Source organism: Acanthochromis polyacanthus, chromosome 7 (genome assembly GCF_021347895.1).
Source record: "Acanthochromis polyacanthus isolate Apoly-LR-REF ecotype Palm Island chromosome 7, KAUST_Apoly_ChrSc, whole genome shotgun sequence".
In the NCBI taxonomy this organism is placed as follows: Eukaryota; Metazoa; Chordata; class Actinopteri; family Pomacentridae; genus Acanthochromis; species Acanthochromis polyacanthus.
The window spans coordinates 950,150-975,794 of NC_067119.1; the positions used below are offsets into that span (position 1 = coordinate 950,150).

Below are 25,645 nucleotides of genomic sequence, written 5' to 3' on the forward strand. Positions count from 1 at the left end.
GCCGAACACTGTGATGAATGTTGAAGCGCAGATGTTCAGTTTACTGTCAGATAATAAAAGAGTCTTCTTCTTCTTTTCCTTTCAGCTTTTCCCTTCAGGGGTCACCACAGTGAATCAATTGCTTCCATCTAACCCTGTCTGCTGCATCCTCTTCTCTCACACCAACTACCTTCATGTCCTCTTTAACCACATCCATAAACCTCCTCTTTGGTCTTCCTCTAGGCCTCCTGCCTGGCAGTGGGAAACTCAGCATCCTTCTACCAATATATTCACTCTCTCTCCTCTGGACATGTCTGAACCATCTCAGTCTGGCCTCTCTGACTTTATCTCCAAAGCCTCTAACAAGTGCTGTCCCTCTGATGGACTCATTCCTGATCCTATCCATCCTGGTCACTCCCAAAGAGAACCTCAGCATCTTCACTTCTGCTACCTCCAGCTCTGCCTCCTGTCTTTTCCTCAGGGACACTGTCTCCAGACCAAACAACATGGCTGGTCTCACCACAGTTTTGTAAACCTTTCCTTTCATTTTAGCTGAAACTCTTCTATCACACATCACACCTGACACTTTTCTCCAGCCGTTCCAGCTTGCCTGTACACGCTTCTTCACCTCTTTTCCACACTCTCCATTGCTCTGGACTGTTGACCCTAAGTACTTAAAATCCTCCACCTTCTTGATCTCTTCTCCCTGTAACCTCACTCTTCCACTTGGGTCCCTCTCATTCACACACAGATACTCCGTCTTGCTGCGGCTAACCTTCATTCCTCTCCTTTCCAGGGCAAACCTCCACGCCTCTAGCTTCTCCTCCACCTGTTCTCTGCTCTCACTACAGATCACAATGTCATCTGCAAACATCATAGTCCATGGAGACTCCTGTCTAACCTCGTCTGTCATCCTGTCCATCACCATAGCAAACAAGAAGGGGCTCAGAGCTGATCCCTGATGTACTCCCACCTCCACCTTGAACTCCTCTGTTACTCCTACAGCACACCTCACCACTGTCTTACAGTCCTCATACATGTCCTGCACCACTCTAACATACTTCTCTGCCACTCCAGACTTCCTCATACAAAACCACAGTTCCTCTCTGGGCACCCTGTCAGAAGCTTTCTCCAGATCTACAAAGACACAATGCAGCTCCTTCTGACCTTCTCTGTACTTCTCTATCAACATCCTCAAAGCAAATATTGCATCTGTTGTACTCTTTCTTGGCATGAAACCATACTGCTGCTCACAGATGTTCACCTCTGCCCTTAGTCTAGCTTCAGCTACTCTTTCCCATAGCTTCATCGTGTGGCTCATCAGCTTTATTCCTCTGTAGTTGCCACAACTCTGCACATCTCCCTTGTTCTTAAAGATGGGCACCAGCACACTTGTCCTCCATTCCTCGGGCATCTTCTCACTATCTAAGATCCTGTTGAACAACCCAGTCAGAAACTCTACTGCTACCTCTCAGAGACACTTCCATACCTCCACAGGTATATCATCAGGACCAAGTGCCTTTCCACTCTTCATCCTCTTCAATGCCCTCCTCACTTCATCCTTACTAATCTTTGCTACTTCCTGCTCCACAACAGTCACCTCTTCTAGTCTTCGTTCTCTCTCATTTTCCTCATTCATCAACTCTTCAAAGTACTCTTTCCATCTTCCCATCACACTATTGGCACCTGTCAACACACTTCCATCCTTATCCTTTATCACCCTAACCTGCTGCACGTCCTTCCCATCTCTGTCTCTCTGCCTTGCCAACCTGTACAGGTCAGTCTCTCCCACCACACCAAGTACTCTCCGACCTGTCTCCCTGATCACATTTGCTGTAGTTGTCCAGTCATCTGGAAGCACCTCCTGACCATCCAAAGCCTGTCTCAACTCTTTCCTGAAAGTCATACAACATTCTTCCTTTTTCAGCTTCCACCATTTGGTCCTCTGCTCTGCCTTTGCCCTCTTCATCTTCTTCACTACCAGGGTCATCCTACACACCACCATCCTATGCTGTCTGGCTACACTCTCACCTACCACTACTTTGCAGTCACTGATCTCCTTCAGATTACACCGTCTACACAAGATGTAGTCTCCCTGTGTGCTCCTACCTCCACTCTTATAGGTCACCCTATGTTCCTGCCTCTTCTGGAAGAAAGTATTCACTACAGCCATTTCCATCCTTTTTGCAAAGTCAACCACCATCTGTCCTTCTGCGTTCCTCTCCTGGATACCAAACCTGCCCATGACCTCCTCATCATCTCTGTTTCCTGCACCAACATGTCCATTGAAGTCTGCACCAATGACAACTCTCTCACTTCTAGGGATGCTCTGCATCACTTCATCAAGGTCCAACCAGAATTTCTGCTTCTCCTCCAGCTCACATCCTACCTGTGGAGCATACCCACTAACAACACTGAACATCACACCTTCGATTTCTAGCTTCAGGCTCATCACTCGATCTGACACTCTTTTTACCTCCAGGACATTCCTAACAAACTCCTCCTTCAAGATAACTCCTACTCCATTTCTCTTCTTATCTACACCATGATAGAACAACTTGAACCCTGCTCCTAAACTTCTAGCTTTACTACCTTTCCACCTGGTCTCCTGGACACACAGTATGTCCACCTTCCTCCTCTGCATCATGTCAACCAGCTCTCTACCTTTTCCTGTCATAGTTCCAACATTCAAAGTCCCTACTCTCAGTCCTTGACTCTTGGTGTTCCTCTTCTCTCTCTTCCTACGAACACACCTTCCTCCCCTCCTTCTTCGACCAACAGTCGTCCATTTTCCACCGGCACCCTGTAGGTCAACAGCACCGATGGCGGTCGTTGTTAACCCGGGCCTCGACCGATCCGGTATGGAAGTCATACATTTGATTCGCATGTTTGATTTGGCCAAAGTTTTACGTCGGATGCCCTTCCTGACACAACCCTCTGTATTTACCCGGGCTTGGGACCGGCACAATAAGACACTGGCTTATTGGCTTGTGTCCCCTTGCGGCTACATTGTCAGATAATAAAAGAATAAACACAATAAAAAGGTTTCAGCAAAATTTTTTGAAGTATTTAATGTATTTGACAGATAATTATTAATAAAATTAAAAATATTAATTCATTAAAACACACAATAAGTCATGTCCACATTAAAATTCTTTAATTTGATAAAATAATTTATTTTAGAATGTTTGAAAATCACTCTTTCACTGATTAATATTATTAGTAGTAGTATCATTATTATTATTGGTGTTATTATTATCATCTTTATTTTTCTTATTGTTGCCATTTTTATGATGATGATGATTTTTATCATTATTATCTTTAAATACTTTTTATTATTATTATTATTATTATTTTATCTTTATTGTTTTTATTATGATTATTATTTTCATTGTTATATTATTGGTATTATTTTTGTTAATATTACTAATTTTTTGTTTTTATTATAATTATTATCATTGTTGCTTTTAATTTTCAGGTATTTATGCTAAAAGTTTCGTGGTTTAACTGATGTTTGTTGTTTTCAGTTTGATAGTTTCTGAATATTATGTCTGATAATCAATAACCTGTCAGTGATCACAGCTGATCAATAAACTCCGTCAGATCATGGTGTTTGTCTCTGGATGTTTTCTGTGTTTGTTCTCATCATTTCCTGTTCCTGTGGTGGGGGCGTGGCCTGTTCATGGGGGCGTGGCCTAACCCTCACCTGTCTGATTAAACACCTGCAGATCATCAGAACCAGTGTCTGTTGTGTCTCCTTTGTGTGTCTTTGTCGTCATTTCTCATCTCTGCGTGTTTGTCTTAATTTAATTGTTCCCATGTTACTGCTCATTCTGTTGTTCTTTTGTTGTGTTGTTGTGTTGTTGTGTGTCCCTCCACTGGCTTTGTGTTGATCTTTTCTCTTTGTGTGTCACTGTGTTGTTTCATGTGTGTACTTCCAGTCTGTGTGGTTGATTGTGTGTCTGTTTAGTCGTGTTGTTTGTGTGTCTTTGTCACCGTTGTCTATCTGCAGTTGAGTGCATCTGATGTATTTGTGGTAGTTTTGTGTTTGTTGTTTTTAATTAGTTTGTGTTTTTTTGTGACTTTTTTTTCTCCAGCTCATCGCCCAGTTGTGTTTCTGGATTTGTGTCATTGTGGAGTTTTGTGTGTCTCCTTTACGTTGTTTTGAATCTTTGTGTTGTTTTGAATCTTTGTGTTTTTCTCTCTTGTGTTTCGTGTTTTGCTCATTTTTCAGCTCGTTTCTCTGTGGAGGCATTTTGTGTTGTTGGACATCAGGAGGTTCTGTCCTTCTGGTTCTGGTTGTTCTGGTGTGGGCTCTTGTGGTTCTGGTTCTTCCGGTTCTGGTTCCGGTTCTATGATGTTTCACGTGTTCACGTGACGAATGAATGAATGGATGAATGAACGGTTTTCTTCGTCGTGAACGCGCTGTGAACGCGTGAACGTGACTTATGTATCAACACATGACGCTCGTGCCCGCGGAGGCGCGCCTGCTCTCCTCCGCCTGTGAGCGCGCGGGGACGCGGGAGCGAACGTCAGAGATCCAAGGACAGAGCGGCGCGCGAGCATCAGGTCACCGGGAGTCCGCGAGCATCACGAGACCGAACCGAGACACGACGGACCGGAACCAGCGGGGGACAGGAGAGGACAACCGGAGGACGGAACCGGAGACAAGAACCGGAGAGGAGAACCGGAGCTTCTGAATCAACAGGACGCATCACGGAGCAGAACCGGGACCCGCCGAGCTCCGGGGTCTCCGTCTGAGGACGAACCGAGCAGCACCGGAGCTCCACCGGGTCACACATTCACGGAAAAACCAACAACCTTTAACTCAAAGGACCCGGAGCTGCCCGGTACCGACAGAAGCGACGGAGGGAATCAACAGGAGACCGGAGAACGACGCAGTTAACCGGAGAACCAGGACTAGAACCAGGACCAGAACCACGACCTTCAGCTGTATCAGTGAGTGTTCTGATCCAATCAGCTTCATCCTGCAGAGTAACGGAGTAAAAGTACTCCGTTACTCTGACTGACAGGAATACTAGATAATACTACCTCATACTGTGTACTGAATGCTGAATACTGCAGTTTAATGTCAACACAAACACCACTGTGTGTCTATGCGGAGTTGTTTTATGTGTTTGTGTTAGTTTCTGCATCTGTTTGTGTTCATGTTGTGTGTTTTTGTTCATTCTGCTCCATTTTGGTTGCATCTTGTCTGTTTGTGTTCATTTTTTGTGTTAATTCTGTGCTTTCTTATCATCGTTGTGTCACTTTGTTGTTACTTTTCATGTTGTCAGTCGTTCTAGTTTTTCTGTTTTTTTGTTGATTTTCTGCTTGTCATTTTGTGTTAATTTTACTTTTGCATTTTTGTTGTGTTTCTGTGTCCTTCTGGTCATTTTGCGTCTTTTTATAGTTGCTTTGTGTGTCTTTGTGTGTCTTTTTCAGGGTGTCGTCTCTTTCTGATCATTTTGCGTCACACAGTTGTTTTTGTGTGTTTTGTGGCTCGTTGTGAGTGTTTGTGTTTCTCTTTACTGTCACATTAAATCTATTTCTGCCCATTTTGTGTTGCTCTTAGTTGTGTGTCTCTTTTCTTGGTGACAGCATTTTTTTGTCCAATCAGGTGAGACGTTGTTAAATCAGGCAACTCATCTGATTGGTTTGAAACTGTGATGTCACATTTTGATTCGGTCTGAGTTCAACTTTTTAAATCTCAGAATCAAATTAATATTACCCTCCCATCACCTTGTTGCCCCTCTCTCTTTTTGCCCCCTCTCTTGTTGTCTCTCTCTTGTTGCCCTCTCTTGTTGCCCCTCTCTTGTTGTCTCTCTCGTTGCCCCTCTCTCTTGTTGCCCCTCTCTTTTGCCCCTCATTTTGCCCCTCTCTTGTTGCCCCTCTCTTGTTGTCTCTCTCGTTGCCCCTCTCTCTTGTTGCCCCTCTCTTTTTGCCCCTCTCTTTTGCCCCTCATTTTGCCCCTCTCTTGTTGCCCCTCTCTTGTTGTCTCTCTCGTTGCCCCTCTCTCTTGTTGCCCCTCTCTTTTTGCCCCTCTCTTTTGCCCCTCATTTTGCCCCTCTCTTGTTGCCCCTCTCTTGTTGTCTCTCTCGTTGCCCCTCTCTTTTTGCCCCTCCTTTTTGCCCCTCTCTCTTGCTGTCCCTCTCTTGCTGCCCCTCTCTTTTTGCCCCTCTCTGTTGTTGCCCCTCTCTTTTTGCCCCTCTCTCTTGTTGCCCCTCTCTTGTTGCCCTTCTCTTGTTGCCCTTCTCTTGTTGCCCTTCTCTTGTTCTCTCTCTCGCGTTGCCCCTCTCTTGTTCTCTCTCTCGTGTTGCCCCTCTCTTGTTGCCCCTCTCATGTTGCCGTCTCTTCCTGCTCCTCTCTTCCTTCCTACCCCCTTGTTGCCCCTCCGTTCCTGCCCCAGTGTTGCCCCAGGGCGTGCTGCTGCTGGCGGTGCTGCAGTGCTGCTCGGTGGCTCTGTGCGGCTGTGAGCCCCGCCAGGTGAACGTGGGGGCGGTGCTTAGCCAGAAGCGCTATGAGCAGGTGTTCAAGGAGGCGGTGCTTCAGGCCAACGCTCTGTACGGCCGAGACAAGTTCAAGATGAACGCCATCTCAGTGACGCACAAACCCAACGCCATCCAGATGGCGCTGTCCGTCTGCGAGGACCTCATCTCCAACCAGGTGAGGCTGTGATGTCACACCGCTGGTGATGTCATGTGACCGCTGCTCCTTGATAAACAGGTGACTCGGCTGACGCTGTTGCCACGGTGGCATTTCAGGGGCCAGTGAACTTTTAGTGAAGGTCTGTTTTCTTTCTATCAGTCAAATGTCCACAGGTTAGCTTAGCATAAAAGTTGGAGAAACATCACATCTTAAATCCACCAGATAGTTACCTTAGCTTAGCATAGAAGCTGTAGAGGCAACAGATCTTAAATCCACTGGCTAGTTAGCTTAGCATAAAGACTGTAGAGACATCAGTTCCGAACTTTGTCAGCTACTTATCCAAGCTAAGCTTTGCATAAAGACTGTAAAAATATCAGGTCTTCAATCCAACAGCTAATTAGCTTAGCATAGCATGTGGAGTCATTTCATCACAGGAAACAGAACTGATGAATCTTCAGCAACGGTTAAAGTTTCCACAGATTTCAGCCGTTTAGAACGTTGTTCAGGAGGTTACAAAATAAAAGTTTAGTGATTAAACATTTTAGTAGCTAAACGTTTATTTTAATGTTTTATGGATTTTCATGTTTTAGGCGTTGATTCGTGTTTTTCTGGGTTCTCCTTAGAGCTGATTTATTCTCCATGAGATCATCCAACTTCACAGATTTATTTATTTCACACTCAGACCTTCAATATGTGCAGAGAAACGTGGAGGAGGAATAATCAGGAATAAACGAGCTAAAGGGTTAGATTCAGAGTAACGGAACCAACAGGAAGAACCAACAGAAACCAACAGGAACAAACAGGAAGAACCAACAGGAAGAAACAGGAAGAACAAACAGGGACAATCAACAGGAAGAACCACCAAACACAAAGAACAAACAGGAAGAACAGATCTGGAGGAACGGTAACTGAGCTTCTGTTCAAACTTGGACCTTGTAGATGCTTTTAGCTTCATTTAGCTTCTCCAGGTGTGGCTGTTTCCTGTCACTAGGTGTGACTGCTTCCTGTCTCCAGGTGTGTGATCTAATTATCGATCCTTCACACACTGAGATTACCCAGAATGCATTTCAGAACTTTAAAATCAGGAGACTCGGCGAGGATTCAAACCCACGAAGCACACCATGTCCATCTCCTGATCCACCTGCTCTGATGTTCAGATCTGAAATCAGAGACAAGTTGTAGCAGCAGAACCCACAACGTTCTGTTGGTTTGTGTCCCGTTTTGTTGTTTGTGTCATTTTTAGTTTCTTTAGTCTCTTTCGTGTCTTAGTTTCATGTTGTCTCCTCACCATGCTGATTGCATCTCCAGCCAGCTGCTGCTCTGTTTTGCGGCTCTGCTGCTTTTATTTATTCATCCAGGATCTTTGGTTTTCTTCTCAGTTTTAGGGCTCAAATGAAACATCTCCAGAAGTGTTCAGTTTCGTTGTTGGATTTAAAAGTTTCCAGGTAAACGTGGAGATTTTGGTGAAAAGACATGAAACCTCTGAAGGATCATCACAGATCTGCAGGACTTCACTGGAAATATTCAGCATCGTTTGGAGGAAAATAACGAATGAGAATGGCGTTTGTTCCTCATTTTTCATTCAGGATCCAATAAACAGAATGTTCAAAGTCATTTTACTCTCAGATTATCAGGAGGTTCCAGTTTGGTTCCTGGTTTCTGGACTAACCTCAGAAACATTCAGAGCATTTCCAAACAGCAGGAAGAGAAAAGACGAAGCCGTGGACGTCCTCCGGTGTTTCCTTTGTGCAGAAATGAGGCCAACATGGCGACGGCCCGGAGCTTTGTGCTGCAGACGGAGATGGACGTCAGATTATCTGCTCCTCTCTCACATGTAATCCAGCCGTCGGATTAGACCTGCAGCTGCAGCCATCAGAAACCCTCAACCACTGATCAGGAGGCTGCTGCAGGTCACAGGTTGCTGCTTCTACAAATCGTTACCTGAAAACAGGCCCTGAGATTCACTGGAACATCAGCAGAACATAAACAGGACATCAGGAGGAAGTTTTAATAATACCCATCAATTTATCAGTTTAATGTTTGCAGATGTTTGTAAGTTGTGAAATTAAAAGGTCATATTTAGATTTGAACCATTTTAACAGCGGAGCAGAGCTTAAGGAACTTCCACATCCACTACGTCCATGAACGGATCAATTTGAGCTTTTAATGTTTGACTGTAAAACTACAAAAGTTTAGTGAAGGTTTGTTTTCTTTCTGTCAGATGTCCACAGCTTAGCTTAGCATAGAAGCTGTCGAGACAACAGAGCTTAAATCCAACACTAGTTAGCTTAGCTTAGTACAAAGGCTGTAAAAACATCACATCTTAAATTAAACACTAGTTAGCTTAGCATGAAGGCTGTAGAGACAATGGATCTTAAATCCAACTGCTTGTTAGCTTAGCTTAGCATACAGGCTGTAGAAACATCGGATCTTAAATCACCGGTTTGTTAGCTTAGCATAAAATCTGTAGAGACATCAGCTCTTAAATCCAACAATTAGTTAGCTTAGCTTAGCATAAAGGCTATAGAAACATCAGATCTTAGTTCCAATGACTAGTTAGCTTAGCTTATGATAACGGCTGTGGAAACATCAGATCTTAAACCCAATGGCTAGTTAACTTAGCATAGCATAAAGACTGTAGAAACATCAGATCTTAAATCTAATGGCTAGTTAGCATAGCCTGCCATAAACCCTGTGGAAACATTAGATCTTATCCCCAGCTCTAGTTAGCATAGCTTACTAGAATCCAGTAAGTGGGATGTAATACAAAATGTAATGCAGAACAAAATGTTTTACTGCATTTAAATGAGCTAAAATAGAAATATTTCATAAATATTTCCTGTAATTTGTTTTTCTAAAAACTTTAGTGTGTTAAAAAATGAGATAGTTTTGTTAAATTACGGATAGCAAAAAGTAAAATCACAGAAATGAATGAATTTACATGTTGATGGCTGAAAAAGGTTTGTGTGGAAAAATCTGTATTTTTACAGATAGTAATTCTTTTAGATGTGTCTGCAATAACATTTTCTCATTTTATTTAAATGAAAGAGCGTCCTTGTTTTATAGATGTTTGATGCGCTTGATTTCTACAGTATTCCACTGTTTTAATGTTTTTTTTCCTGGCTCCTTGCTGGGTTTTTTTACATCAAAGTATTTGTTAGCGCCTCCACTTTGCTACTTCCTGGTCGCCATCACTAAACCAGAAGTGACATATTTGAAAAAGAGGCGGGTTGTTCCGTCTCTGTGATGCAGTGTGTGTTCTGGAATGAATAAAGTAGGCAGTGTGGTGTCGTCAGAAGGTACCAGCACGTTAATAAACAGAGTAGAAGACGACGAAGCCAGGAACAGAACCATCGAAAGATCAGATTGACCTGAAGGTTCTTGTTCTTGTCCTCTGCAGGTTTATGCCATCCTGGTCAGCCATCCCCCTCAGTCCAACGACCACCTGACGCCGACGCCGGTCTCCTACACGGCCGGGTTCTACCGGATCCCTGTGGTCGGCCTGACGACACGCATGTCCATCTACTCCGACAAGGTCAGGTGATGAAACATCCCAGAGTCAATTTTAACGCTGTGGATGGTCGAGGGACTTTTATGGTGTTTGTTGTGGCATTCCTCAGGGTTCTATCCTGGATCCTCTGGTCTTTTCATTGTGTTCTCCAGTATATTCAGTACAGTCAGACATCAAACAGTGCTGTCTCTCTACGCTTGGATCAAGATAACATCATCTTTAGTTTTTCATAACTTGGTGCTACGAAGCTGTCGGTTCTGCTGGATGCGGATATTTGATTCAAACACCACTGAAATACCACAACGTAAAAATAATAAACCAACCATATCAATGCATTTCACCAAAAACTCCTATTTAAGAACAGCTGCACACACGGTGTACCCCAAGAGACTGAACAGAATAATGTTAACCAGTACATTAGCCTCATAAAGTGACTTTAGCCACCATGTTAGCCTTAACAAGTAGCATTAGTCCCTACAGTAGCATAAGCAGCAAAGATAGCCATTAACCTGTCTGAACAAGCAACATTACCCTTAAAAAGTAGCGTTAGCTTCTGCATTCGCCACTGTGTTAGCCTTAACAAGTAGCATTAGCTTCTATGTTAGCCACTACATCAGCTTTAACAGTAATATTAGCTTATAGCCACTTCATCAGCCCGAACAAATCACACTAGTATCTACGTTAACCACTGCATCAGCCTCAACAAGTAACGTTAGCTTTTGTGTTAGCCAAAGCAAGCTAATGCTGGATGCCACATCAGAGACTGTTACCATAACAACAAATAGGTGACTTTACTGCACATGCTCACGTTAACGCCAGTGTTTTGGTTCTGTAAAGGAGTAAATCAGTGACTCCCTGCAGCGCCCCCTGCTGGTCCAGCTAAAGGTTTATAATATGTTATTTTACAGGACTAATATTTTGAAACTGCAGTATGACGGTGAGTTAGTAGTAGAGTTGAGGATCAGTCCTATGATTTGTCACAGAGTTCATACGTGTTCCTTCAGCTTCCATTAGCTGCAGCTTCTAGAATATTCAGACTCTGTGATTGAACCAGAACCTCTCAGAGTCTCTCAAATGTACAATATTGATGAAAAGTCATCAGTCCCAGAATAACCAGCACTCCCAGTCAACAACGCTCCCGTTCCTTGCTGTGTTCTGGACGGTTTAGAGCACTGATGAAATATTCACATTTTATCAGGTGCACGCTGAGTGCAGCTTTTATTAAAACACTGGATGTGACAATGACCAAAGTTTGAGCCAATCAGAGCCTCAGGTTGAGGTTGAGAGCCTTCAGCTGGTCCAGTGTGGAGACGTTCAGACTGATTAAAGCTTCTGTATATCCGTCCTCAGAGCATCCACCTGTCCTTCCTGAGGACGGTGCCTCCATACTCCCACCAGGCCCACGTCTGGTTCGACCTGATGAGAGAGTTCAGGTGGAACCACATCATCCTGATCGTCAGCGACGACCACGAAGGTCGAGCTGCTCAGAAGAGACTGGAGACGCTGCTGGAGGAGCGAGAGACCAAGGTCAGATAGCAGCCTGGACACAACCCATGCTAGATGTGTGGAAGTACACTGAATACTACTATACTACACATATACACCGGATACTACTTATACTACACACACACACACACACATATATATATATACACACTGTCCATGTTCATCATTCAGTCTGTAGTTTCCAATGACTCCTAGAGCTCTGAATTTATGATGGAACCTCTGAAACACACAAATCTTTTTCTCCTGTGTTTTGGTTCTTTCATAGATTATTTAAAGTTCTTCTATAAATGTGACTAAATCTGCTGGATCATAAATGTAAACAGAAACTTCAACTGTGAATTTTGTTGATCTATAAAGTTGTTAATCTAATTTTCTTAGTTCCGTGACCTCTTAACTTCTCCTGAGTGATTCCAGTCGACTACAGCTGCTGACTCCTCTGATCAGTTTAAACAGAACCATTAGATCCGCTCATTAGACTCAAACTCTACAGGGGGAACATCTGAGGAGCTCAGCAAAGATCTGAAGAAGAAAATCATTGATTTGAACCAGTCAGAAAGTCACCTGGAGCCGTCTGAAAGCAGCTTCAGATCCAGAATCATCTGTTTGTCAGAATAACGTTCATGGTCCAGGTGTGTTACTGCCACCATCAGGAAGAAAACACAAACTACCACCTGCTGCTGAGAGACCATTGGTCACGATGGTCAAAGTCAACCAGGAACCATCAGAAAGCAGGTCTGGATGGATGAGAAGCTGCTGGAACACAGCTGTCAGTGTCCACAGGGTTCTAGAGGATCCATGAAGAAGGAAGTTCTTCCTCTAGAAACAGAACCTTACAGCTCCACTCATCACATGGACAAAGAAAAGGTTCTGGAGGAAAGTTCTGAGGTCAGATGGAACAAGAACTGAAGGTGAGGCCTTTAACCCCAAGAACTCCAACCTACCACCAGGCATGGAGGTGGCAGTATCATGCTCTGTGGAACTGGAGCTGAAGTCATTGGAAACTTCAGATAGTTGTTCTATATGTGGTCTTTACAAGTTGGTATGAACATTTGTTCACAACTGTACATACAGAACACAACTTCTACCCAAAATATACACACTATACACAACGTTTACTGCATACTGTACACAACACCGAAGACACACACCCACTGAGAAAACACGTGTGCTGCAGGTTGTGTGTTTATGTAGGTGTGTGTGAGCCCTCCATCATCATCATCACACCTCCATCATCATCACACCTCCATCATCATCACCCCTCCATCATCATCACACCTCCATCATCATCACACCTCCATCATCATCACCCCTCCATCATCATCACCCCTCCATCATCATCACACCTCCATCCCTCCATCATCATCACCCCTCCATCATCATCACACCTCCATCATCATCACACCTCCATCATCATCACCCCTCCATCATCATCACACCTCCATCATCATCACCCCTCCATCATCATCACCCCTCCATCATCATCACACCTCCATCATCATCACCCCTCCATCATCATCACCCCTCCATCATCATCACACCTCCATCCCTCCATCATCATCACCCCTCCATCATCATCACACCTCCATCATCATCACACCTCCATCATCATCACACCTCCATCATCATCACACCTCCATCATCATCACACCTCCATCATCATCACACCTCCACCCTCATCATCATCACCCCTCCATCATCATCACACCTCCATCATCATCACACCTCCATCCCTCCATCATCATCACACCTTCATCCCTCCATCATCATCACACCTCCATCATCATCACCCCTTCATCATCATCACACCTTCATCATCATCACACCTCCATCATCATCACACCTCCATCCCTCCATCATCATCACACCTCCATCATCATCACCCCTTCATCATCATCACACCTCCATCATCATCACACCTCCATCATCATCACACCTCCATCATCATCACCCCTTCATCATCATCACACCTTCATCATCATCACACCTCCATCATCATCACACCTCCATCATCATCACACCTCCATCCCTCCATCATCATCACACCTCCATCATCATCACACCTCCATCATCATCACACCTCCATCATCATCACACCTCCACCCCTCCATCATCATCACACCTCCATCATCATCACACCTCCACCCCTCCATCATCATCACACCTTCATCCCTCCATCATCATCACACCTCCATCATCATCACACCTCCACCCCTCCATCATTATCACACCTCCATCCCTCCATCCTCCCTCCATCCGTTCATCTTCCAGGCTGTAATGTTCTTTCTTTCAGAGGTTTCACAGCAGCTTCTCTTCCATCACTTCTTTTCTTTCTTTCTTGGTTTTTGGTTCTGTTTCAGTTTATCTCCACCAAGAAGGTTTAGTTGTAGTTTGTTTCCATTGATCATATAGAGTCTGCATTAAACAGGTTCTTAAATGTTCTTATGGTTTCTCAAAGGTTCTTATGGGTTCTTATGGGTTCTTACTCTCAGCTGACTTTTGTCTAATAAATGCTGTCAGAACAGGAAGTGGACTCCAGTCACATGACTTGGACTGGAGTCATGAATCCACCTATTTTAGCCCCGATTTGATAAAATCAGGACATCATAAACAGCAGCCAATCACAATGCAGAACTGTGATGACATCAACACCTTCACAGACATGTACTGGACTCATCTCATGACCTTCACTGAAATCTAAAGACTGTCAGATTCAATGAAGGATTAAATTCAGTTTTCTTGAACCTCATCTGGACCTCCAGAAGATCACCTGATCATTTCTCTAATTTAAAAAATTATGAATACAATTTTAAGACTAATTTACTGTATCTGTTCCGATCTTTTAAAAACAAAGTATGTCTGGACCTCCTGGTGTTGACTCTGGACCTGTTGGTTCTGATTCTGGTCCTGCTGGTCTTGACCCTGATGAGCTGCAGCTCCTGAATGTCTCATGGTTTGCCATCCATGTGTTTTAGAAGGTAAAAGTTCCGTTGAAATATTCAGTCTTGGTGGAGGTTTGACTCCTTTTCTTCTTCTCTTCTTTATATTTAGTTTTATCTTCAGTTCTTCTTCTTTGACTTGAGAAACCGTTTCTTCTTCTCCTGTCGCTCTCTTTCTGTCCGTCCGTCCGTCCATGTCATCCTTTCAGTTCTTCACCTCCGTCTGTTGTCTGGTTTCTCTTCGACTCTAACGGAGATCGGAGTCGTGCAAACACATCTCAGCTGCTTCTGTCGACCCGCATCTCCGTTAAACCGACTGTCTGTCCGTCACATGTGGTTCTGTCACTGCAACCAGCGACTTCCTGAAGAGAGTTCAGGCAAAGATGAGTGGTTTCCTCCTCGTCCTCAGTGACTTCTCATGGAAGCATCACAGCAAATGTAGAAACAGAAGTTTATTTGTCTGCTCCTATTATTTCGAAAACATTTCATTTGTGCTCTCAAGTTTGGACACCAGAGACAGTTTGTAGAATATTTCTGTTCCAAGCTGCAGAACATCAGCAGCTCGTATAAACTTCTCAGACAACATATTTAGAGCTCGAAGCTGCTGCGTTTGCAGTTTGGGTTAATTTGACATTTGTTTGAATGGAAACAAACTGTAGATAATCACAATGATGAATCAGTGAATCTGTCTGTATGGAGAGCAGGAGTTGCGTAGAAACACCACCTAAACATCAGGTGATTCTAAACCGCATCCCCTCACAGTAATCAGATTACTACCGGTTAAAAGTAACAAATATAGACCCCTCAACATGGAGAATCCACTCATTTCTACAGCCCCAGATCATCACACCTCCACCTCCATGCTTCACTGTCAGGACCATCCATCCACTGTGGTAGTCCTGGTCAGGTTCTCACCAAACATCTGGACTCCATCTGAGCCCAACTCATTGATCTTCATCTGACCAAAGAATGTTCTCCAGCATCCATCAGGCTTCTTCTCATGTTCTTCAGCAAACTTTCATCTGGAAGTTTAGTTGTGAGCAGCAGCCAGGTTTAGTTCTGGTCCTCCGTCCATAGAGGTTGATGTTCTGAAGGTTCCTTCACACTGTTTGAGCTTCACACTAACTCTGGTTTCCATGGAGAACCCCTGAACCAAGTCTGAAGCAGCTGATGTCTGTTTTTACAGCTGGATGGAGAAAGTAGTTCACTGTCTGTGGAGTCATTTTAGGAGCTCTGATTAGTGGAACTGTGACTCCTTCTAGACCTCCTGATTAGTGGAACTATGACTCCTTCTAGACCTCCTGATTAGTGGTACTATGACTCCTTCTAGACCTCCTGATTAGTGGAACTATGACTCCTTCTAGACCTCCTGATTAGTGGAACTATGACTCCTTCTACACCTCCTGATTAGTGGAACTATGACTCCTTCTAGACCTCCTGATTAGTGGAACTATGACTCCTTCTAGACCTCCTGATTAGTGGAACTATGACTCCTTCTACACCTCCTGATTAGTGGAACTATGACTCCTTCTACACCTCCTGATTAGTGGAACTATGACTCCTTCTAGACCTCCTGATTAGTGGAACTATGACTCCTTCTAGACCTCCTGATTAGTGGAACTATGACTCCTTCTAGACCTCCTGATTAGTGGTACTATGACTCCTCAGATGTTTCTCTTTCTCTGTTCAGTTCTTCTCCATGGGGAGCCATGATGCAGACATAGATATGTTGTAGAGAATGTTCTGCTGTTCTCAGCTCCTTTTAGAACCATGTTCATCAGTCAGACTGGTTGGAATCACAGGTGGACTCAGTTTGGTTTCTACTTTGGAGCTGAAGATTTAATGTTGTCTTTATACAAGTTAGTTTCTGATGGTTCCAGAGTCAGAGGAACCAAGTGAAACTCAGTGAAGAATGAAAGTAAATCCTCAGAGTCCAGACGCAACTTTAGAAAAGTTTGACTTTGTGTCTCACAGTTTGAGTCAAAGACTTTCATGAATATTCGAGCGGAGTTTTTTAAAGTGGGAGACACATGAATATTACAGCACATTAGTTAAAGTAGGTGAACAGAGCTGCGGTTGTTCTGCTCCAAACGTCTGACACTGTTGTCCTCGTAGCCATCATAAATACGGCAGCAGGAACATCAGCGGGTCCAGGAGAAGCCGTGGTCCAAGCTCATCCCTCATGCTAAATTCACACACGCCGTTTCTTAGCGCTGCAGGAGATTCAGGAGTGTGTGTGTTGTTCAGGGACTCTGTGTCGAATGTAAATTTAATGAGATTAACATTTGGAGCGGATTGAGTCGAGGACTAATGGGACGCTCTGCCGCCACACCGGATTAACATCACAGCCCGCCTCCTCTCAGTGAAATCAGAGTTTACTGAAACCGAGTCTGGTTTCTGCTGCCGACGATCTTATATCGGCTCAAACCACAACGTCCTGCTTCTCTGGTGGAATCCAACCGCCTCATTCATACGTTCACCAGGACCAGATCAACAAACGGCTGCAGGAGACTGAAATATGAAACCTGATCAAGTGAAACTGGAAACCAAAAATATAGATAACATGCTAAAACAAGAGAAAACAGAATAAAACTTATCAACATAAATGTTAACAAATGAACAGTGACAACAGTATTGATAATAATGATTAAAGTTGTTTTTCTGCTGAAGTTTGAGCTAATTTTTACCTGTTCTCAGTGGAGTTAATGCTAATTTTAGCTGTGTCTGTTTCTGAAGAGACCCTAAAACTCAAAAATGAAGAACAACCACAATAAAACAGTTAAAATTCAGAGAAGCTAGGCGAACAGTTACCCTGATGAGTGTCCATGCTAAGCTAGGCTAACAGTTTCCCACAGCCTTCAGTGTTTGTGCTAAGCTAGGCTAACAGTTCCCTCTGATACCAGTGTTTGTGCTAAGCTAGGCTAACAGTTCCCTCTGATACCAGTGTTCTTGCTAAGCTAGGCTAACAGTTCGCCCTGATACCAATGTTTGTGCTAAGCTAGGCTAACAGTTTCCCACAGACTTCATTTTTTGTGCAAAGCTAGGCTAACAGTTCCCCCTGATACCAATGTTTGTGCTAAGCTAGGCTAACAGTTTCCCACAGCCTTCATTTTTTGTGCTAAGCTACGCTAGCAGTTCCCCCTGATACCAGTGTTTGTGCTAAGCTAGGCTAACAATTCCCCCTGATACCAGTGTTTGTGCTAAGCTAGGCTAACAGTTCCCTCTGACACCAGTGTTGTGCTAAGCTAGGCTAACAGTTCCTTCTGATACCAGTGTTTGTGCTAAGCTAGGCTAGCAGTTTCCCACAGACTTCAGTGTTTGTGTTAAGCTAGGCTAACAGTTCCTTCTGATACCAGTGTTTGTGCTAAGCTAGGCTAGCAGTTTCCCACAGACTTCAGTGTTTGTGCTAAGCTAGGCTAACTCTTTTCAGAATCAGTCCACAGGATGATTTTTGGATCCTTTAATCCTTCAGCTTGGTATTAACTCCGTCTGCAGCTAAAATAAATCTGTTTTCCCCTCAGCGGCTGCTGGTTCTGCTGTTTGATGATTCTTCAGAGCTGCTCTTCAGTTTAACAGTCAGAGAGCGTCTTTGTTCTGCTCTAAAAATACAGCAGTTTTATATTTACACCTGAAGCTAAATTTACCTGCAGAAGGTCACCGTGGCGACGCTTTAATCAGCCTGACGAGCTCCTGGTTGGTTTTTCTGAAGCTCTTCTCATCAAGTGAACATTCAGAAGGTTTCTTCGTTTAATTTTGAGCTGAAAGACAAACAGGGAGAGTCGATCAATCCGTGATTTATTTTCTGGATCAATTGATCGGATGTTCGTCTCTGAAATGTCAGAAAATGTTTAAAAATGTGGACTGGAGTTTGACAAAAAGTTCCATGTTTGAGCTGAAATGAACAAAAGAAGTGAAAATCAGAACCAGACGAAGCTTCAGGCCACAAGAACACAAAATAAACACGGACGACGGTTTAAATACAGTTATTTTAGTGGAACATGGGAAACGGTTTTAAATAGTTATTTTAGCTGAACTTCTAGAACTGACGGATCAGGTTGAGCTGAACAAAAAAACTACGACTCAGAGCTCAAGAAAGACAGACGGACAGGTAGACAGACAGGTGTGGTGTGTGTGCGGCTCTGAACAGGAAGTCGATGCTGTTCTATTTCCTCTGACTGTCTATAATCTTCTGTGTCTCATATTTTCTCTGTGACATCATTCATCAGACTAAAAACAGGAACTATGAAAACCTCGACCAACAGAACTTTGACTTCAGGAGAACACCCAAGGTATAAACTTTGCATGGTCAAACGATGCACGCCGCCCAACCAATCTCTGAGCTCGCCCGGTAGTCGCCCAGCACCAGTTAGCCCCGCCCACTCCAGCCCGGCTCCAGAGATAGACTCTTATCCTGGCGGCTCGTCTTTTCTCCACCATCTTTTCTTTCTTTTGATTTTTCATGACTCCTGCACATCTGTCTGGGTTCCCGCTGGCAGGAGAGCAGCCTTCCTCCTCCTCCTCCTCCTCCTCAGTTTTCCATGTGAGCGTTGCATGCAGCCGAGCCCAGGCTTGGTTCTGTCTGCAGACACCTGAGGAGCTCTGCCCACCAGGATCCTCTCACTCCTCTGCAACATCACTTTTCTTTTGAGATGAACCACTCACTCCCCCCGCCTTCCTTCCCCTCCTCCCCTCCTCCTCTCGAGTCTTTTTATTTTATTTGCGGTTGCATCAGCGCTCTCTAACATGCACGTCCCTGATTGGTTGGTTGGTTGGAGTCTTGAAAGCGCCTCAGTTTGCATGTGCCACCACACCACGCACAATGTTCAGCCCCTCCTTTTTATCCAAGCTTCAGTTTTTTTTCTGTTCAGCAGATCTTGAACACTTTTTGTCTCCATGTTTTTGGCCCCCGCCCCCTCGTGGTAGCGTGGTCGAGGGGGAGCATGGTCGAGGTCTGGGGGGTCGGGGAGGTCGAGGGAGGGGGACCCCGGCGGTTCGGAGCTAACGGTGCCTGTCCTATGATGTGTTCTGTGGTGTTTTGTTCTGCCGTGTTTCTGAATGTTCTGCGGTGGAACCCGTCCATCGGCCCCACGCTCCTCCAGGCCGAGAAGGTTCTGCTGTTCAGCCCGGAGACCAACCTGACGGCGCTGCTGCTGGAGGCCAAAGACCTGGAGGCCCGAGTCATCATCCTCTCTGCCAGGTGGGTGTACGAAACCAAAATCACATCTGAGTCTGAATTCAAGTCCAAAACCAGTCTTGTTGGGCGGCTGTGGCTCAGGTGGTAGAGAGGGTCAGCGGTTCGATTCCCGCTCTGTCCTAGTCATGTGCTGTTGTGTCCTTAACCCGCCTTGCCTCCAGTGCTGCTCTCACACTGGTGTATGAATGTGTGTGAATGTTGGTGGTGGTCAGAGGGGCCGTAGGCGTGGATTAACAGCCACGCTTCCATCAGTCTGCCCCAGGACAGCTGTGGCTACAAATGTAGTTTACCACCACCAGAGTGAGAATGTGTGAATGAATGAATGATGGATCCATTGTGAAGCACTTTGAGTGCCCAGAAAAACGCTATATAAATCTAATTCATTGTTATTAAACCAGTCCAAAACAGTTTTGCATCAGTCTTAAACCAAATCCCAAACCGGTCTATACCCAGTCTAAAACAAACTCGGACCCAAGACAGTTGATAACCAGTCTACAATCAAGTCCCAAGACAGTGTAAAACCAAAACCCCAAACCGGTCCACACCCAGTCTAATAGGAACACTCAAGACAGTCTTGAACCCATCTAAAGCCAAGTCCGAAACCAAGTCCCAAGACAGTCTGAAATCAATCTTAAACTGGGCTACAACCAAGTCCAAAACCAGACCAAAACCAAGACCCAAGACAGTCTTAGCCCAGTTGAAAACTAGTCTAAAACCAAGTCCCAGCACCAGTCCAACCAGTCCGTCCTTATTTCTGCAGAACTTTAATCCTGAATTCAAACCAGTGAGTTTTAGAACAGAACAGAGACCAGGAGTGGTTTAATACTTCAGTTCAACATGGACGTCTGTGTGTGTGTGGGCATCTTTGTGCATCTTTTTGTGTCTGCAGTGAGGACGAGGCTGCTGCCGTCTACAAAGCTGCCCGGCAGCTCAACATGACCGGTTCTGGTTACGTTTGGCTGGTTGGAGAACGAGAGATGACGGGCAAAGCTCTGAGTGAAGCTCCAGACGGTACGACCTCTCCTTCTTCTTCTTCTTCTGTTTTTTCTTCTTCTTCTTCCGTTTCTTCTTCTCCTTCTTCTTCTTCTGTTTTTTCTTTTTCTTCTTCTTCTTCTTCTGTCATTCTGCAGCTCTGCTTCCATCCCACAGTTATTGTCAGAAACAAACCTGCAGAGAATCAGATGAAACTCTTCTTTTCTATATTTAAACTGACACGTTTATTTTCAGGACAGTAAAAATAGGTTTAGTTAAGAGCTGATGATCCACCTGACAGAAAGAGTTCATTCATCTGAACATCACAAAAACATTCATCAGCATCTGAAACATTAATGAATCTGTTAGGTAGTCTCACTGACTGGAGATGGACATGATCAGAGGCGGGTAGAGCAGCCAAAAATTCTACTGAAGTGAGAGTGATGTCACTTCAAAATAATATTCCTCAAGTAGAAGTAAAAAGTAGTCATCCAAAAAATTACTCAAGTAAAAAAGTATTTGGTAAAAAGACTACTGAAGTACTGAGTAACTGTTTGATTGTAATGTCTGATTTATTTTTTAGAAACGATATGATCAGACAGACAAAATGTAAAATAATGTGCAAATTCTCGTATTTTCAAATAATAAAATAGAAAAAATAGCAAAAATAAACAACATCTTTACAAAATGACAAGTTAAGGCACAAGAACAAAAATGTCCAAATCTCAGTTTTTCACAACATAAAGCTTTAGAAACAAATACCTGTACTAAGGTAACGTTTGTATGGTTGAACAGTGAAAACTACTTCCAGTGACAAGACAGACTGCATGCTCATAGGCTGTATGTGAATGCTGTATCCCCCCGTATCACGCGGACCTATCAACCTGAAGTCACGCTTCACTTCACCCGTGTTAGTAAACAGAAGGCAAAAGACAGCAATATCCATGCTAATGCTATGCTAATGTTGTTGGACTCCGTAGCAAGATCAAATTTCTCGAAAATGCCTCCATTTTTTTCATTCCATGTCTGCTACGTGTGAAGAGTTTGTGCTGCTATACCGCTAATGTGACCGCAGGGCGACGTCTGGTGAAACAGAGTCATGTGATTATTGCTGCTTCGTCTGATTGGTGAAAAACAGTCATGTGGTAGATCCACTGAGGGCATCTCTCTGGCAAAATAAAGCAGATCTAATGTGGTAAAAAAAAAGTAACAAGTGGAGTGTAGCCCGGTGTAACGGAGTAAGAGTAGTGTTTCTTCATCATGATTCTACTCAAGTAAAAGTAAAAGGTATGACAGAGAAAAACTACTCTGACGTACATTTTTTTTCAAAAAGTTACTTAAATAAATGTAACGGAATAAATGTAACTTGTTACTACCCACCTCTGGACATGATGGACGTGTTTCTCAGAATTCCGTTCAAATTTACACTAATTCTGGATGAAACTGTCCGATGTGGCTCAGAAAAGATGAAAAAAATGTCCATGAATTCAAAAGATGATATTTGTTTTTACATTTTGTCTGTTTATAGTCCAAAACCAACTCAAAACCAGCCCAAAACCAAGTCCCAAGACAGTCTTCGATCAGTCTTAAGCCAGGCTACAACCAAAACCAAAACTAGTCCAAAACTAATCTAAAACCAAATCCCAAGACAGTCTTACCTGGGTGTTAAACCAAATCCCAAACCAGTCCATACCCAATCAAAAACCAAGACACAAGACAGCCCACAACCAGTCTAAACCAAAGTCCTTAGATAATCTTAAGAGTCTTAAACTAAGTCCAAGACCAGTCAAAAACCAAATCCCAAGACAGCGCACAACCTGTCCCAAAATTCAAAACCCAAGACAGTCTAAAACCAGTCCAAAACAAGTTTAAAACCAATTCAAAAGCCCAGCCCAAAACCAAACCAAAATCTGTCCAAAACCAAGTCCTAAGACAGTCTTAGCTGAGTCTTAAACAAAATCCCAAACCAGTCCACATCCAGTCTAAAACCAGGACCACAACGATCCCTGGTGTGGATGTAAAACAGAGAACAGCCAGATAAAATAAATGTTGTTGCATAAAGTCCCCCAGAAACCAGATAGAAATACACTTCAGTTCTCCATGGAGGAGTCTGGTTTTGGAGTTCTGTTCTCTGAAGGTTCTGCCGGTTTAAAGACCCGGTTCTGCTGCAGGTGTTTGGATGTGAGGTTTTGCTGGACCTTCAGGATGGTCCTAGTGAGTGGATGGAACCATAGCTGCTCCCTGGGAGTGTTGTAGGCCTCGGATGAAGGAAGCTAATCGTTGTTAGCTTCCTGGTGTTCTCTGGGTTCTTCTGGAGCCGGTTGAACGTTTAAACACCGGAGAACGTGTTTAAAGGTTCCTAACCGCCGTTTCTTTCTGCCTCGTTGTAACTGTGGCTTTAAATGTGTCTAACATCTTTTTGTTTGTTTCATCCTATAGTGTGTGTCTTCGCCCGCCGCCCGTTAACAGTTCAACCAATCACGTGCTGCTATGTGTGTTCTCAGGGATGGGGGAGGGGTGGGGTGGGGGGGAGCTAGGGTGTTGCTGCGGTAACCGTCATGTGTGTCCAATCAAACACCGGTAAGACGCCGCCGCTGCTCTCTGTTCCCTGCTTGATGCATTGCCCTTTGCCATTGGTCAATAGAGGCCCCGCCCACTGCAACACACAGCCAGGGGGCGGGCTTATTGAGTCAGCTGATTACTCAGACAGCCAGAGACGAGATACAAGAAAACATGGATCCGGAAGTTCACAACCCTCTGGACCCCCGTTTTTACCCACTGTGGATCATTTTTGCCCACTGTGGATCATTTGAATGCACTGTGGACTCACTTGAATCCACTGTGGACTCATTTTTACCCTCTGTGGACTCATTTTTACCCACTGTGGATAACTTTAACCCACTGTGGACTCATTTTTACCTACTGTGGACTCATTTTTACCCACTGTGGACTCATTTGAACACACTGTGGACTCATTTGAAAGCACTGTGGACTCATTTTTACCTACTGTGGACCATTTTAATTCACTTTGGACTCATTGTTACCCACTGTGGACTCGTTTTTACCTACTGTGGACTCATTTTAACCCACTGTGGACTCATTTTAACCCACTGTGGACTCATTTTTACCCACTGTGGACTCATGTTTACCTACTGTGGACCATTTTAATTCACTGTGGACTCATTGTTACGCATTGTGGATCATTTTAATTCACTGTGGACTCATTTTTACCCTCTGTGGACTCATTTTTACCCTCTGTGGACTCATTTTTACCCTCTGTGGACTCATTTTAACCCACTGTGGATAACTTTAACCCACTGTGGACTCATTTTTACCTACTGTGGACTCATTTTTACCCACTGTGGACTCATTTTTACCCACTGTGGACTCATTTTTACCCACTGTGGACTCATTTTTACCCACTGTGGACTCATTTCAAAGCACTGTGGACTCATTTTTACCTACTGTGGACCATTTTAATTCACTTTGGACTCATTGTTACCCACTGTGGACTCTTTTTAATTCACTGTGGACTCATTGTTACGCACTGTGGATCATTTTAATTCACTGTGGACTCTTTTTTACCTACTGTGGACCATTTTAATTCACTGTGGACTCATTTTAACCCACTGTGGATCATTTCAATTCACTGTGGACTCATTTTAACCCACTGTGGACCATTTTAATTCACTGTGGACTCATTTTAACCCACTGTGGACTGATTTCTACCCACTGTGGATCATTGTTACCCACTGTGGACCATTTTAATTCACTGTGGACTCTTTTTTACCCACTGTGGACTCTTTTTACCCACTGTGGACTCTTTTTAATTCACTGTGGACTCATTGTTACGCATTGTGGATCATTTTAATTTACTGTGGACTCTTTTTTACCTACTGTGGACCATTTTAATTCACTGTGGACTCATTTTAACCCACTGTGGACCATTTTAATTCACTGTGGACTCCTTTTTACCCACTGTGGACTCCTTTTTACCCACTGTGGACTCATTTTAACCCACTGTGGATCATTTTAATTCACTGTGGACTCATTTTTGCTCCTTACCATTCAGGCTTCATCGGAGGGAAACTGGAACTTTAACTTGATGTTTCAAAGTTTATTTATTGAGAGTTCGAGTAGGATGTGTTTTTGATGGAAGGTCAGGTTTATTTTTCAACCTCATGTTTAGTTCAAGGACCATCACAAAATTAACAATCTGAAGAGTTTTTTCTTTTTTCATTTTTTCAAAGATAACTTCAGAGCGTCCAGAGGGTAGAACTCATCACTACAGGATCTGATTTAAAGGTTCAGGTTCCTCACGTTCTCAGATGAACAGCTGATCATTAGGTTCTCCGTCACTGGACCGATCCGTTGCTCTGAGCTCGTCCTGCAGGTTCTCCTTTCTGGCTGCTCTGTGATCGACTCGCTGGCCTGTTGGCTTCTCGTTTCAGAAACATCCTCACGGCCGCTCTCAGAAATGATGAGTTGTGTTTGGACACATTACCCATCATCCTCTGCAGTGTGGCGGCTCTGCAGGTCCGAGGGTTTGTCTCTGGTCCAGGAGGTTCTGGTTCCTCCTCAGGGAACCCAGTTGCAGCTCCAGCCTCAGGTTTTATTAGTGTTCAGGCAGGAGAAGAAGCTTCTCCAACATCTGACCTGAAATCGTCCTTCATAGCTCCTGAGAAACAGCTGGAAGCTCCTCAGGTCCTTCAGTTTGGATCGATTCTCAGAAATTATAATAACGTTTCAGTGATGAATAGTTTCTACACTGATGTTTAATGATGGCTGAAAAACATTTTATTTGCATCATTTATGACTTTATAATGTCTATAGTTTGAAGACACTTTAAGTGTCTGTATTAATGAACATCCATTATTAAAGCAAAACTGAACATGAAGT

The 25,645-nt window shown here is 43.8% G+C and overlaps 1 protein-coding gene and 1 long non-coding RNA gene across 52 annotated transcripts in view; one reads left to right on the top strand and one right to left on the bottom strand.

Moving 5' to 3' along the window:
• Positions 1-4,471: 4,471 nt before the first annotated feature.
• The window catches only part of grin1b (glutamate receptor, ionotropic, N-methyl D-aspartate 1b), a 51,734-nt gene continuing 30,560 nt past the window's right edge, over positions 4,472-25,645 (top strand). Inside the window, exons 1-7 of one of the 2 annotated variants that reach the window (XM_051951325.1) lie at positions 4,472-4,938; positions 6,389-6,645; positions 10,028-10,162; positions 11,489-11,665; positions 18,807-18,869; positions 19,680-19,777; positions 20,664-20,785. In XM_051951325.1, the coding sequence (XP_051807285.1) occupies position 4,938; positions 6,389-6,645; positions 10,028-10,162; positions 11,489-11,665; positions 18,807-18,869; positions 19,680-19,777; positions 20,664-20,785 (853 nt within the window). In that variant the 5' untranslated portion in view covers positions 4,472-4,937. The remainder of the gene's footprint in view (positions 4,939-6,388; positions 6,646-10,027; positions 10,163-11,488; positions 11,666-18,806; positions 18,870-19,679; positions 19,778-20,663; positions 20,786-25,645) is intronic. The other variant, XM_051951326.1, reaches the window with a different exon arrangement.
• On the bottom strand, positions 12,786-13,879 carry LOC127534917 (uncharacterized). 50 transcript variants are annotated; one of them, XR_007943518.1, is made up of 6 exons: positions 13,806-13,879; positions 13,629-13,721; positions 13,350-13,577; positions 13,132-13,224; positions 12,937-13,046; positions 12,786-12,902 (listed from the first exon to the last, which is right to left on the bottom strand). It is a non-coding gene; the product is annotated as an uncharacterized LOC127534917 (long non-coding RNA). The 50 variants fall into 50 exon arrangements; XR_007943555.1 differs by having other exon boundaries at positions 13,350-13,509; positions 13,612-13,721; XR_007943531.1 differs by having other exon boundaries at positions 13,350-13,526; positions 13,612-13,721.